Genomic DNA, 16,160 nt, shown 5'->3' on the forward strand with positions numbered 1-16,160 from the left:
AAGAGGGTCATCCTTCCTATATCCTCTAATTTCATCCCACTATATCCAACTCGATTCTGCCTTTGAGCTTCACAACGGCCATGTATCTATATTTCTTCTTTCTTTTCCTTTTTTTTGTCTCCTATATGTCTAAGCTGCTTTACAGGGCTGTAATGCTCCACTTATGTAAGGGGGAGCGAGGATCCGAGACCTGGGATGTGACAGGATTTGGGAGGTCTTAGGCTTCGTCATGCAGCTGATTTGAACATTGTCGTTCTGGGAGTTAAATCCTGGGATCTGGAGGCCGGCACAGAGCTAATATGACAACGGCACAACATTCCCACTGTGGTATTCCTCTTCAAGCAGCAAAATTAATAGATAAAAGAGCTACACTAGCCATCTCATTGGTAGTTGTTTAAATGACAAAGTTGACATCGGGCTCAATGAATGATGAAACACAGCTCCTGTGTTACGCGACAATAAGAGAGGCGGCGCTTCGTTGGGTTTTCATTCTGCTTTTATAAGAAAGCATTTTACGTAACGCTGCCACGGTGGAAACTAACAGAAGGAGATGTGTGTCACAATGTCAACATGGGTATACATTACAATACTGCAAATAGAGAATGGCAGTGTGACCTCTCGGTGGGTCCATATGACACATGTGACTCGCTCAATTCAAAACAGAGATGCGGCGGGTTCAGTTCACATTCTCACAATGCTGTCGTCTCATAAATCTATCTATTAAGCATGACCTTGAACTTTACTTCCTCAGTTGCAGACAGATTTTGCTTTCAAATTTGACATTTTCAGTGCGTGTCAAATAGGTCACTGGGAGAGGAAACTTTCACAAGGGCAAACGAGAATTAAGCAGTCATTTCAGAGCACTAATATTTAGTCAAGGTGTCAGGCAAACATTGATGACACCGAGGGTGTGCTTTTAATTGCTCTTGCCAAACAGAGTAAAGAGAACAAAGGACGAATGGGAAGTTTAAAGTGCATAATGGTAGTTTTCTTGTGTTTATTTTTTTAATAATTAGATAATGTTGTGTACACTGTAGCAACGCTTTATTTTAAAACTTAATCATGATTGAGTACCACAGCTCCCCGCAAATGATAATCCCCATCTCAGCAATGCAAGTCATGTAAAAAAAGCGCTTTATGTTTCTCTGCAAGGACAGAGATAAAGGACTGCAATCTGTTTTCTTAAAGTACGTAAACAGATGCGGACTGAAGCAGAGGTATGAACAGATTCTTGAGCAGGCGCTGCAAAGCGACACACAGACAGGAGATTAACCTCGGAGAAGCAGTTGTATAAGACCATGAGCCGCTCAGGCCTCAACAAAGACTTTCAGCTGCCTTGATATTATTTCATCCTGTTTAGGAGCTTGTCCCTTTAGAAATCCTTTTTTTTTTATGTGTGACGTCTGTGCGATGCACATGAGCACCACGGTCCACTTCATTTTGGCACACTTCTCATTTATTTGTCAAATTAAAGTGATAAATGTAATTCCTCTAAATCATGAATACACCTGCATGTTTAGGACATAAAAGACATTTTACTTAAAGCAGCATTTGTATGTAAATAATAGAAATGCAATAGCTGTGGATTAAACCATAACATTTGACTAATATTACACTCCAACAACAGTTTGTTGAATCTCATGTTCTTTTTTTTTTGCATGTTATCGAACAACTTCTGACCCCCCCCCCCCCCCAATGTGGTGCAGGTTTACCCTTCATATCTCCATTTCACCATTCGGTCATTGCATTAACTTCGATTAATCTGAGGATACGAGAGTCCCCCTAAAGCCAAGCTCTGTCAGCTGGTTACATCAGCTTTTTTTTTTCTTTCTTTAAAACCTGTTAGCTCGTTTGAAGGTGCCAACGACATCTGCTTCATCTCAGTGGATATGCAGGCAGAGACTCATAAAGTTTCCTTCTATCTCTTTCATCTTTGCCATGCTGAGCGTCGCCCCCCCCCCCCCCCCCCCCCCCCCCCCCAACAACATGATGCAACTCTCACCCAGGTGCTCAAACTCCTGCCCATGTCCACCCACCTCTTTCACAATGCATTAAAGATGCCCTTGTTTTTGTTTTTGTTGTTGTTTCGAAAGCTTGGAGCCCACATCTTGCCATATGGGCTTTACCCCCCCCCCCCCCCCCAACCCGATGTCCAGAGAGTGGGGAGATCATAAAACGGTAACAAGCCTCTTTGAACCAGTAGGTGGTATTTGATGTACTGTGAGGAGCATAATATATAGAGTATTTGATCTGGCCAGCCGTCTGGATTGCTGGTCCCTGAGTTCCCTTCACATCTCTGGCCTTTGTAGTGTGTGTCTGTGTGTGTGAGTAAGAGTCTCACAACAAGTACACACATACATTCACACAGGTACAAATACAAATACAGTTCTCAGAGGTTATTGGACTTTGTCTTTGTACTCACATTCATTTAGTGCATGTGCACTAATGCCTGTGTTGAGTGACGTTATATTCTCTCCCCTGAGCTCTTCCCTCTTTTCTTCCCACTTTTCAGTTTCAAAGTTCTGAGAATGATCATGTTAAAATCCCCCCCCACTCCAAAAGCGGGAACTTTCTCACTTCACACTCTTACCCACCATGAATACTAGTTTCAAACTCACCAGTTTAAAGCTTAACTTTGTTTGACTCTTGGAAAAAACTGTGTATAATGTATATTAATTATTATAATATATATATATAATTTTATTCTGGGTTTATTGTGCGTTGATCCCCTTTTTTGTTTCTTTCTATCTGATTGTTGTTGGAGAATACCTTACTTGAGTGAAAAACAGACAAAGTTCACATAAAAAGCTAAATGGTTCTTCCGATCACTTCTTATTGTTCATTATTGCATCAGCGTTTTGCCGCCTTTACTGGCCTGCTGCTATATTCTGTTCCCTTCCCCACAATAACTCTCTGTCTCCGAGTGATTGGGGAAGCCGGACAGGCCTTTAATCTCCTCAAAGCACCAATACTCTACTTGTCTCCTTCACCGTATCGTGCTCCCTTGTTTCCCGATCCTGCGCTTTCTCTTAGTATTGCCCGCTTCCACACTTTGGTGGTTCAACCTGTGCTCACTGATTAACGGCCTCTCTTCTTCTCCTGACACGCTCCGTTCTTTAGCTCTTTAGCCGATCACAACAATGTGGAGGACCATCTATTTCCCCTCTCCTTTCTCCCACACTGGCTCACTTTCCAATCTCTCTCACCCTCCTTGCATTTTGTCTCATCTTCTCCCCCCTTGTACCTTTTACAGACTCATTCTTTCCCGTGTCTCCACAAACTTGTCTACAGCCAAAGACATACTGACCCCCCCCCCCCCCCCCCTTTTTTTTTTTTTATCGACATCCATTATCTTGAATGTTTTGTACTATATCTAGAGTTTCCTCATAAACTGTATGGCTGTACAATCTTCTTTCAAAAGAAAATATTCATCAATATATAAACTTTCATGTAATATTGTAAATGTAAATGAATGGTAGCACTTAAAGCTTTTTCTTGTTTCATTAGCCATTATAAGCATTTACACAAGACATCACTTTTATTTTGTAGGACACTGTTACCACAGGATAGTAAAGGCTTTTTGAATATATCCTGTGATAATTTCTGCCAATTCAGAAACATTTCTAAATTATAAGATATGAAATATAATGTATTTTGATGGGTTTTACACACTCCATCAGATTTCTTACATATTAATAAGATCCAATTGTATTAAAATGAGTCATCTTGAATTAATCTTCAGCAACACCTCAAAGTTTAAACTCCTCATTTCTAAATATTTTAATGAGTATATATAAAAAGGTTAACCATAAAATATATTGTGAGTTTAATCCAATTCAGGGCAATGAGAAAAACTATTTGTAGTGTTTGTATGTTTGTACTTTCTTGATATGGATCAGTGAACAGCGTTGTTTTGAATTTGGATGTTATTTAACTTCCATTTGAAGTTTTATGAACGTTTTCTCCTCTGAATAAAATGGGGAGTAAATTCAACAAGCAATAATGTGAACCGACTGCAGAGATGGAGAGAAGTTCATTTTCATAATCATCAGTTTACATAAAGTCTCTTTGTTCAGCGCTCACCTGCCTTTCCGTCTTTACTCTGCAGTCATGTTGGCGGAAACCATCGCAAACACTCAACGATTCTGCTTTTATTTCTCTTATTTGATTTTGTTCGACTTTTTTTTTTTTTTTTAGGTTTACATGCTCATGAGATCAACTCACTTTGATTTCAGTCTGTGTGATTGAACGTACCAGTGGGGTAGTGTCGTATTTACAGCAGCTTTATTCCACATGAAAACACTGGTTCACTGTGGGCGTCTCTCAGCTTGTCTTCTTGTTTTACTCGGTTTCTCTGTAAGCAGAAAACAACAACAGTTTATTTGCTTTTGTTCGGAAAGGTGAGCAACGTGGCGTACAAAAAGTCCTGCAGCAGGAGTTTAGCCAAGTCAAAAGACATGAAAACAACTTAACAGATGGCTGTCCAAAGTTGTATGACTTTACTTGCAGGACTTTGTACCTGCATATAATTAGTGTTATGTAATGGAAATTTATGAAGATTATTTTTATGAGCCGGCTGTTGGACACCTAATGCTGTCATCCAGCCGATGGGTGTTTTAATCATAATTGCCTGTAAAAGTCTGAGAGCCCACTTGAATGCTGTTGATAAACTGTACGTGCGAAATAGATAAAAACGCCGCATCGGGTTTTTTGTTTGATTTGAAGTTTTTAAATCTTGTGCACACTAGAAGCATGTTTTAGTGCCTTTTCCGCAACACTGCATTCACTTTGTTGTCATGAGTACTCTGAAATCCAGATATTTCTGAGAGCTTTCATGGAACAAAGAATCACTTCAGTGTTGTGATGTGACTTCTGTTCTCCACAAAAAAAAAAAAAAACAGTCCTGTCCATGCTGTTTTTTCTGCCTCCTCAGATGTGGGGCTCACATCCCCAGAAGGGCCTCAAATTCTTTCACTGACATCTGAAAATGAGTTGGAAACCTCCAGGCTGTGACTGGCAAAACAATTTTCAAAGCTCCAACTTATGTACGAGACAGACTCTTGTACGCTTAATCAAGTGAGGAGGTAGACAGGATCCTCACAGGATTATGTGTCTATCAACCATATTTAAAAGTTATGAGGTTGTGTATTTTCATTTGTTACAATTTTGCTGACAGGTGCAGAGGATAGCAGTGCATATCCACGGTGAGAGGATTCCTTGTTTAAATCTCTCGCCTCTGCGGAGTTTGCATGTTCTTGATGTGTTGACACCAGCTTACCCTGCTCTCTCCCACAATATAAAGTCATGTTTGTCAAGCCATGAGACAAAATTGTCTGTAAACCCATATCTGCCCTGTGTGGAATAGCGACCTGTCCAAGGGTGTAATGATCCCTCATTGCCGGACCAGAATAAAGTCAATTTAGGATCTGCGGGTTGTTTGCTTTTCCTTGAAAGCAGATTAGCTTAAACCAGTGGTTTCCAACCTTTTTTCTACCTGGCCCTCCTTTTAGAAATACACACATTTCCAGGGCCCTCAATCCAGACACATTCATTTCTATATTCAAACGGCTGCATTTCTTTTTACTAAATGTTCGATACAAACTGCAGATTTTATTTTGAACACATCCAATGAGTTTAAGGGGAAAGAAAATCACATGAACAGTGAAATTATTAAAAGTGCATCATGTCTTGTAATTTTTGTATTGTAATTATACAGTTTTAAACAGGTGCTTTCAGAGTTTGTCATAAAATGTGTCTCTTTGTGCAGAAATAGCTTTTAAAACACAAGCGGTGCTCTGAGAGAGAGGGAAAAAAAACAAAACAAAGAAAAAACTATTATCTTTGCTTCCTGTGTCGATCATGCTCCAAGCCCCCGCCTCACCGGATTAAAAGATGAGCCTTTGATTAAAGTAATGTTAAAAAAAAAAAAAAAAAGCTTACAGCTGAATAGAATATGGTAAATTATTACATCCTGGCCCTGGTTACCTCGTGCAGTTGGAAAAAGAAAACAAATCAGCATTTCAGGGTCAATAGATCCTTATTAGAAATTACACTACATTCCTTGATCGAGTTTTGTGCTCCTAAATCTTTTAAATCTTTTCCCCTTTTTCTTCTGAGTGTGTAATGGAGTGGGGTGAATTGAATGTCTTCGAGGCAGGGGCTCACCTTTTACCTGCCCACAGGTCAAGCCTCGGCGTCCCGGCCATGTCGTCAGGAGTATGTGGAGAGGACTCCTAAGAGGTGTCCAGCGTGGGTGTTATGTAGAGCAATGTGAACACCAGTAGGTCAACTCAGTAACTCATTGATCGCGAGGGTCTTCAGAGCGTGACATTAGTTGAATGTCAGCAGAAGATTAACAGGACGTTGTGCATAGACAGGCCGAGCAGCAGCAGCAGCAGCACCTTTTAAGTATGTCCTGAACATGTTTTATAGCTCCGTCTTCATGACCACTCTCCTGCATCGATTGTCATTATTTTAACAGTTGGGCTTTATATAACCCTATAAATGTATATTTATGTAGAGCATGGTAGTGTGGGAGTTAATTATTCTAGTCTGCGTGGCAATGAAAGCTTAAAAAAAAAAAAGTCCCTGCACATTCACATTCATTATAGCATATTGGGATTTATTTAGCTTCTTTTTCTTTTCTTTTTTTTTTGTCATGTTTTTGTCTTGTACTTTCCATCGATGGTGCAGATTACACGGATAAAATAAATAATAAAATCAACTTGTTTTTGTGATGTATGAGAAAGTTTTGTTAAACAATTGCACAACAGAAATGATGTGAAATTGAATTATTACCTTTTAACTTATTTTAATACTTGTTATACATTATTTAACATTATATTGATCAAATTTAAAACGGCATAACATAAAAAGTTATGATTTATTATCACATTATTCTTGCTTAAAGAGCTTAGTGCTTGAACATATTAAATTAAAATATATATGTATCATTATGTTTTGTTAGATTTCGTATTACTATCTGACGCTATTTATTGTTCTTAGAGCCCTTAGGGCTATGGTCCTCCTGACTGGTCTCCCATTTGCCAAAGCATTGCAGTTTCATCAAACCTCTGGATAGTACAGATACAGATACATTCAATACAATAATGAACCACCTGCGATAAGAAGATGACCTGGTCTACCAAATGAGTCACAGCCACCAGTTTTAACATCCTGTGACTTTTTCACTAAATACTTTTAAATCGGCTGATCAGTGGTCCTTCTGATGTTTACTTTAGAGCTAATCTGACAGTGCAATATTAGTAATATTTACTGTGTGTGTGTGTGTGTGTGTGTGCCTGTTCAGTCTGCTACGAACTGGCTTCATCATTTAAAGAATAGTCTTAATGCATAATTGTACCATACGTACAATTGAAAGTTCACTTCATTTGATTTCATTTCGTGGTCCTGTTTGTTTTTCTGCTGAAATTCAGAGTCTCAGTTCATTCCAACTCATTTGCATAATATTGATATGAATGACCATATTGCGTCCCTGATGCATTTTTAACCCCATAAGTTAGATAAATTCCAGCCAATTACAATTCTAGGTAATAACTAAATAAATCTCAAACTCCAATTAATTGCTGCTTGTGAGTTTAATTTGCTTAAATAAACACTGCTGAAGACATGGAAGATCTCTACTTGAAGGACAGAAGTAAATAGGAATGATGGATATGGCATGAAAATGTGATGGCGCAATTTAAAAGTGTTCAAAAGTAGCTGCGACTCAGGAGAGTGGACGGACATCCACCAGCGAATGAATTCAAGCTTCTCTGCTTCGTCTGATATTTCACATAAATATTCATCAGTTCTCTTATATGACGACTCCGCAACTAAAATACAACGTAGTGTTTCAACCCCGGAGGTTGAGGGGTTTGTGTTAGGTGCCTCAGTGTGTTTATGTAGGTTTTCTCCTGCGCACACTGAGACTCTCACCTCATAAGGCGGGTTCAGGCTGTTCCATATGGATGACAGTCATATATGAAAAGTCCGGGAACATCAGGATGTAAATGTAAGCAGCTGTTTGTGTATGCATCAGCAGGTCTTGAGAGGAACGGAGATGCGTCTGCACATTTTTCACACATTAGGATCAACATTAAAACCGCACACTTTCACAATTAATGAATTCTTAGTGCATTCCTGGAACCTTTAGAGTCGACGTGTACTATGGAATAAGCGGGACTTTTATTGTTTTCTACGTCTTCAGTGTTTTGAATGCATTTGCCCGTTTTTCGTTCCTGCAGTCACTTCATGAGCTGCTGCAGCTGAAAAATGAGCTTTATTTGAATGCTTATTTCATTACAGAGAAGCTTTCTTTCCCTGTACAATACACTGTACTCGTCTGCAGGATTCAGGATTAAAAAAGTTGGTGGGATTGCACTTTTGTAATTATAATTACATACTTTCAAAATGGATGGTTATGAATATCTATGATGTAGTATTTCAGTTCGACATGACTAAAATATCCACTCCGGGTTGTTATTCTGTAGGAATCTATCATACTCATTGTTATCAGAGGGGTATATGATTCTGGTTTTTACTTGTTTCCAGTGTCACTTTTGAACGTGTCATTCTGGGGTTAATTAAACGCTTCCGTTATTTTCTCACAGCGATGGAGGCATTCACAGAATAAAGAAGCCAAGGTGAAACATATCATTTTTTCCTCTTTGTCCGTAAGATAAGAGGAAATGTGACTTTTGTAAAGGGCTGCGGGATAGTGATAGACTCTCGTTTACCAGCTTTTCCATTTTAATTAAACCGTGTGTGTGTGTGTGAGAGAGATCCATGTCAAGCCAATCTGTTGCCTTCACTATTTTGCACCTCCAAAGGAATTAAATAAGCTGGTTTTAGTGACGATTAGGATGACCCTGTGACTCAAGATTCAATATGAAGGTGAAAGAAAATCCTTATTCGAGCTTTGTTGTTCATTGTGATCTACTGTAACGTTGTGGTGCAACTCTGTTATTGCTCTGTAGACAGCGATGGAGGGGTGGATGAAAGGGAAGGCAAAATGGGATTTATGCTCACACACTGCTTGGAAGGAAAGGATTTATGTGGTCCTTTTGCAAGGACTGATGCCATTACATGAGACCCCACCTAAACAGCCTTTCCCCCCCCCATCCTTTGTTTCTGTATCGTTATTCTCTCATCTCTCCTCTTTCTGTTTACCTTCGTCTCTTGCTGTGCCGACTTGGTAATCCCGAGAGACACGCTTTTCATTTATTCTGGGCCTGCACCTTCTTCAAATCTCTGTCACGTCTTCAAGGCTCCCTTTTTTCTTTTTTCTCTCTCTACTTAAGATCGATATTGTGAGCTGGTGAGTGTCTTTAAATGTGCAGTTGTCCATGTCTTTTCATCAATCCACCGTACATCATCGTCCCCCATAAGTACATTTATGTGTACATGTAGAAAACATCTGTCTTCATTGCTGAGATGCTGTCGGCTTTCCGACCATTTATGGTGTTATTGTGGCCACTGTTCATGTCGTCGGTCTCACCGTAGCCCAGTCAAGCCTGTGCACTTAAACACAATAACTATAAGTTTGCTCGTGTTTATCTGATAACTATGCAGTCAGATATACACTCCCAAGTTATGTACCAAGACTACTGTGTGGATGCAGTGGTTTAGAAACAGTGCAACAGGCACTTAGGCTGTTCACTATATAGAAAACTACCTGCATAGATGAGAAAATACATTCTTCTCTTATTTTTGTCTGCTTAACGCAATGCTGCGACCAGGGAAACTTTTGGAAAGCTGCTGCACCTCCACAAAACCCTGACTGGTCCTTTGAAAACTGCTGTTTGGACAACTTAAATCAACAAGAGGTGTTTTAATTAGTTTCTTTCAAAAGTGCCACATGATAGCGTCTGTTTAGTCACATTCTACCGAGACATTGTGGTGTCTATTTAGGTAACCAAAGAGGGGCAAAACTTCTACGTACATAAGCAAACATATAAGGTAAAACATGTGAAACGTTCAATATGGAAGTAAAGAGCAGCATGAAGAAACACGAATGAAATAAAAATCATGAGAGGAAAACTATATGTGTGCTTAATGCTGTTTTGGTTCCAATCTTTCAAATTGGGAACTTTTTTAAAGTGTTGAGAACACTTTTGAAATAACAAGCTTAAATCAATTCAATTAATTTCAATAAAATAAAACACGTTTCCTACATATAGTTTAGTTGAGGAATCATCCGAGCTGAAACACTGACTCAGTGCCTCTTCACCTTTACATGTTTGTAGTGTTGATTACACTAAGGCGAAGCCAGTTTCAATACTAAAGTGTTGTATTTTTTTTAGATACAAATTTTGTAATCTTTTATGCAGATTTGTATTGGAAAGACTTAGACAAAGTATCTGTCCAGATCTTTTAAATACATAAAAAGTGATCTGGCTACAGGCATTACGGATGGAGACTAAACTAACTAAACTAATAAACTAAAATGACTTGAAAGTGAACCATCGCTCTGGCTTCACCGCATCAAAGCATTGCTGCTTGGATACCGGGTTAGTTTTTGCACTGGGTGACCTCCCCAACCTCCACCGTTATACACACCCTGGTGCTGGGTGCAGGTGCTCGTAATAAAGATCACTAACACGTTTTCTATTACATCTTTGTTTTCTGCTGAGCTAACCCACTGGGACTGGAGTTGAAACAACATCATTGAATATATTTCATAAAGTTCCCGATGCCCCAGCCCTCTGGTGCCCTGATAGAAACCCTCACTGTCTCTCGGCTGTATACCGTCATATTTATCGTGGTATTGATCCTCGGCTCTAAATCCAGCTGCCTTTTGTAAGTCAAATATGATTTGTTCACATACGGTGCCATCATCCAACCTCCAGTGTATTTTCAGCTGAGCTGGAGGTCAGCAAAGTGGAGAGCTCACGTGAGGAAAAAGTGGAACAAGCAGCAGTCACTCGCTCTGGTTGTCAGAGGAAAATCACCCGGACACAAATACCATCACCAGGAGCGAGCAAGCACGCACGCATGCCCACACGCATGCCCACACGCATGCCCACACGCATGCCCACACACACACACACACACACACACACACACACACACACACACACACACACACACACACACACACACACACACACACACACACACACACACACACACACACACACACACACACACACACACACACACACACACACACACACACACACACACACACACACACACACACACACACACACACTCCCTATTTGTCAACCCCTCTCTCTATATATTTCATCACAGCGAGGCAAGGCATTGCTAACACGCCAAGCGAGTGCTTTCTCTTGTTCAGTGGCTCTCGCTGTCAAAGAGAAGGATTTTTTTTGCCTCTCCCCATGACAGACCCAAGTGCTTCAATTTTCCCCTTGCTTGGAGAAAGTGAGTGCACAAAACCTTGGGAGTCCGTAGGCGATCGGCGAAACCGCAACACGGCGGAGCCGAGGCAGGTCTGTAAAGAGTGGGCTGGAAGGTGGGTCACTCGGTGGAAAACCTTTGAGCCAGTCAGGTCAGACTTATAAACACTGCTTTGCTGTTCATATGGGATCTTTTTCATTTGTTGCCATGAGATCCAACAGAGCCGTAAATAGCGGCAGTGTTCCATAGTCTTTGATCTCAATCATACCACACTTCCAAAATGAAGGCCCAACAACCTTGCAAAAAAAGTACTATCTGAAAATGTTTTGATACAATTTTGATCAAACTTCAAAAAAAAAAAAAAAAATGCTGGCCGATGAGACATATGTTTGACACTTCTGCTTTAAACAAACAAAATATGTGTTGTTGCAAGCACATCTTGTTGATCACTTTCAATCTCCACTGGCACTGAAGTGTTTATATTAGTGCTATTTAATCTGATAACCTCACCTCTGAGGTTTTGAAATACTTTGCTTTGTTCCCTGTCAGTCCTTTGTAGTTATCTTTGAAAATACGTTAACTTTTCTTCGCGAACACTATGGCACAAAAGCATCCAAACAACTACATTAACATTTATCATTTTTTAAGTTACCACAGCCCTCTTTTACTTCTTTTACTAGTTTTTTTATTTTTTTTTCGGGGGGGGGGGTTCTTTTTTGCGCACCACCAATGTTCTGTAATGTTTTTGAACTGTAATATGCATATGTACCATAAATCAATGAGTGGCCTCTTGCCAGTAAAAATAATTATAATAATAAAGGAAGAGTGGTGGTGTGGTTTGTACTATTCTTTTTTTCCAGGTCCTCTGCCTTATACCCTATGATTAGAAATGCCCCTTTTGTGACCGTAGCCTTTTTAAAAAAAATCTTTTATATCTCTGTTTGGATTAAAAAGAAAACATGATCGTTTTTAATTTATGCAGATTGCCATCATGTTGAAAAAGAAAAGTTCATTACACTGATACAGCTTTATAATGTGAAATTGTCAAGCTTCCCACCCAAAAAATCCTATTACAATAGATTCTATACTGTAATGATGCACTAAATCAGCTTTTTTACAAGAGGTGTCAGCAAAAGCTGGCTAATTAAACACCCCTCATCCCCTCACGTCTTCTGCTGGAAGCTGCACTTAAGCACACCACCAACACTGCATTAAAACATTGCCTTGCTGAAGGTTAAATTGAAGTTGGACTGGAAAATTGGTTTGAAGCTAGTACCCAGGAATTAGTCTTGACTTAAGTTAAATTTTAATTGCCTTGCCTTATTGACTCGTGAAGTAAAGTCTAAAACTTTGCTCATGCTACTTTTCCACTCAGTGTTTTCGGATTCGTTTTTTCCGGTCAGCAAACAAAATGCTGCCTTCAACCTAATTTGAGACATGAGAATGTTATGTTGAATCCAGTCTCTCTGTCTCTTTTCTCTCCCCACAGCAAAGAAAACGTGTGCGACCACGGACTTCGCTTGTAAGAATGGGCAGTGTGTTCCCGCCAGGTGGCGTTGTGACGGAGAGCCAGAGTGTGCAGACGGTTCAGATGAAGCTGATGCAATCTGCAGTAAGTTGGAGACCCTGACTTTATCGCTGATGAACGCCACCGTGTAGATGAATTGTGGCACCGGACATTCAAACACAGACAGATGAAAGTCAACACACTCACAAAAACACACATACGCATGCATGTAAGTGTCTTTTCAGTCGATAAATGCTCATGACGTCACATGAATTTCATGGCGGCATAATGACATTTTCCATTTTTCATTTTCGCCTTTACAGTCATGCATTGGCATATGGAGTCAGTGGCTTGCACAGACACGTACACATTTCCTTCCACATGAAGCACTCCCAAGGTCGCTCATTCTCAGTGTGTCACGTTTAGCCTCGCTGCGGCCGCCGAGCCAGACCTCTATTTCTTGCACATTGCCTCAGAAAATTGCTTTCATTTGCTGTTTGTTGTTGGCTGCACCATCAGATGGAAGACCTCCATGTGTGGTTTGGTCAAGGCCAGAGAGAGCGGAAGAAAGGACAAGATGTTTGCTTCCTTTACATTTTTATACCTACTGCTTATTTTTTAAGTGAAAAAGAACAAAACGTATTTGTGAACATAATCTTACAATTTAAGCCTTTGAATGTGTTCTAAAAATGCATAAATTAAGAAGTACAAGTTGACCTATAGCCTGGTTTTGCATATTAGGTTGGACAAAGTTTGTAGTAGAAGCAGATGTGGCCTGTGATCATCAATCCCTCGTCAATGTGACAAATTGATCAACTTCAACCATATTGAGACCAAGTTAATCTTCAAGAGGTCACCAAAGTTTGCTAGTAAGTGTCACCACCAAATAAGATGTCATTGGGTCATCCTAAAATTTTAAACCAAAGATCGCATAATTTCAGATCTTCACAATGGAGCTCATGCCTCCTTAAATATTTCAAGCTCGAGAACAATTTTCACATTGTTAAATTTCAAGAGTTACAATTCTGTAAAAACCTATTTCATACTTATCTTGTATTTAAATCACTTGTCAATATTTTTTTTATTTGTTATTTATGTTTTTTTGCCTTGTTCCTTCATATTTCATGTTTTAGTTTTTGTAACGTGAGCTTCTGGATATCAGCTGAACAAAAAATGTCCATTTTAATGTTTTAGTTCTTTTAGTTTGAACTTCATACTGATTCAAAAACAGCCAAGTATTTAGATTTATTAGTACTGTGAGCAATTGTTCAATATGTTGATTAACTATTTGGATTGTTCAATAGATTGTTTGACTATCAAACAAGCCTTATACTTTACAAGTCACCATGATTAAGTTAGGAACACCTATTGCGAAACAGAGTTATAAAATGCTGTGTGAACATGAGCAGTGAACTACATCTAGGGTGTTGCAAACTAATGAGCAGTACTATTTTAAATTTAGCTCTTGTTTTGCAATTACCGACGTCTCTTTATAGCTGTTCCTCATTTGTGTCACACATAAAACAAATGTTGAACAACTTGAAAGCTGTGGCCTTTATTCATCGTGGTCTGATTATTTTTTAGCAGCATGAGCATTAACTTAATTACATGTTGGTAGTTTCTCTCAGCTTTTCTGATGCTGATTCTACTTGTTGTCATTAGTTTAGGAATCTGTTCATGTCCAATACTGATCACATTCAGATTAATGACCAATCTCCTTCTAACAGATATTAACATCGGCTCTTTAAAGATGAACTCAATCACTGGACTGACCCACAGAGTCAATGTGTCACAGTCACTACATTAATGTACACATTAATGAGGCTGAGATGATTAAAACTAATGGAATACTTACTTTTACAAGCTACTTTTTGATTTGTAATAACTAATAAAGTAGCCATGTTAAATAGTAGTTACTGGTAACAGTGATGTTGTCATTTTCATTAACTTACACAAAAAGAACACCGGTTCCAAAGTGGGTTCATTTATTTAACTTTCTTTGGTTTTGCATTTATGCATTTATGTATTTATGTCTTTGTCTTCAACATAACCTAAGTCCTGAATTCATGCTCCTTTCAGTGCAAGTTCATATTAGTTGTCACTGGGGATACGTCACAGAGTTGAGCAGCTCTGAGTCACTCGCTTCCACCTCGGTTTTATCACAAAATGTTCCATTTGGCTGTAACTATAGTCCAGCTCCTGTTTGCAGTATGTATTGAGATTATCTTCAAAGAGGCCCTTGGAAGAGTGCAGTAATGATTAGTCTGACTAGAATACACCAAGGACATACTGTATGTGTACGCATGCATATTTGTCTCTAAACGATCCAGTGCATGCACTGGCATAAACGTGCGCATGCCTCTGGAGTCGATGCCGATGTTTAGTATTCATCACAAGGTGAATCTGAAAGTCATTTCATCAGATTACTGGACTTGTAGTTAAGTCTCGTTATATCTAATCAAGGTCAGAGAATGTGAGAGCCTCTCAAACTTTCTTAGCCACATTGATTCTTGCGGCTCAAAACATCTCTCTGCAAGCTTTCTGACCAACATCCAAAACACAAATAAAATGTATGTTCATCTGATGAACTGGAAAAAAAAAACTGAAATGAATAACTGGCTTCAAACAAAATGCTTTAAATCTTTAACCCGCTATTTTAAGAAAAGCTTGGACAAATTCCTGGGATTTCATCTGAGGAACAATTTGTTTTAAGCAAATGTGTGTTTCTGATTAATCAGGTGAATGAAATCACAGGAATACAAAAGTTGATTTCAGATTAGGGCAACATTTTGGAGTGAGTGCAGGGAGACCACATGCCGTCACACTGTTTCTGCTAAAACATGTCCAATTATTTATTATTGTGATAGAAAAAAGAACAAAACAAGTCTAACACCCCAGATCAAAAATCTAACATTTGTATTGCTCACTGACTTAATATTAAAGCATATTCTTTTATCAATCATATTCAATATGATCTAAACCTTCACTGTGCTCTATCTGCTGTATCCATCCTTTGCTGTGTGTTTACGGCTCCTGCATGTCTCTGCTCTGTCCTCTTACACTCTTCATGTCCTCCACTCGCTCTGATCTGAGTTCAATTTAAGTAATGCCTTTGATAGAATTGATTGCCCAGGGACGGAATCGATGGGCTGATCCCAGAGACTTCTGGTCGACTGCTGATTAACTATGGACCCCCGATGATGGCTCTGAAACACACACACACACACACACACACACACACACACACACACACACACACACACACACACACACACACACACACACA

The 16,160-nt window shown here is 39.3% G+C and overlaps 1 protein-coding gene across 1 annotated transcript in view; it reads left to right on the forward strand.

Annotated features, from left to right (window-relative positions):
- Positions 1-16,160, forward strand: part of lrp8 (low density lipoprotein receptor-related protein 8, apolipoprotein e receptor) — a gene marked incomplete at both ends in the record, with an annotated part of 178,160 nt that overhangs the window by 70,963 nt on the left and 91,037 nt on the right. The window contains one exon of the mRNA XM_080506196.1: positions 12,857-12,979. Within this exon, the coding sequence (XP_080362322.1) occupies positions 12,857-12,979 (123 nt within the window). The remainder of the gene's footprint in view (positions 1-12,856; positions 12,980-16,160) is intronic.

Source organism: Blennius ocellaris (genome assembly GCF_963422515.1).
Source record: "Blennius ocellaris genome assembly, chromosome: 12".
Taxonomy (NCBI): Eukaryota; Metazoa; Chordata; class Actinopteri; order Blenniiformes; family Blenniidae; genus Blennius; species Blennius ocellaris.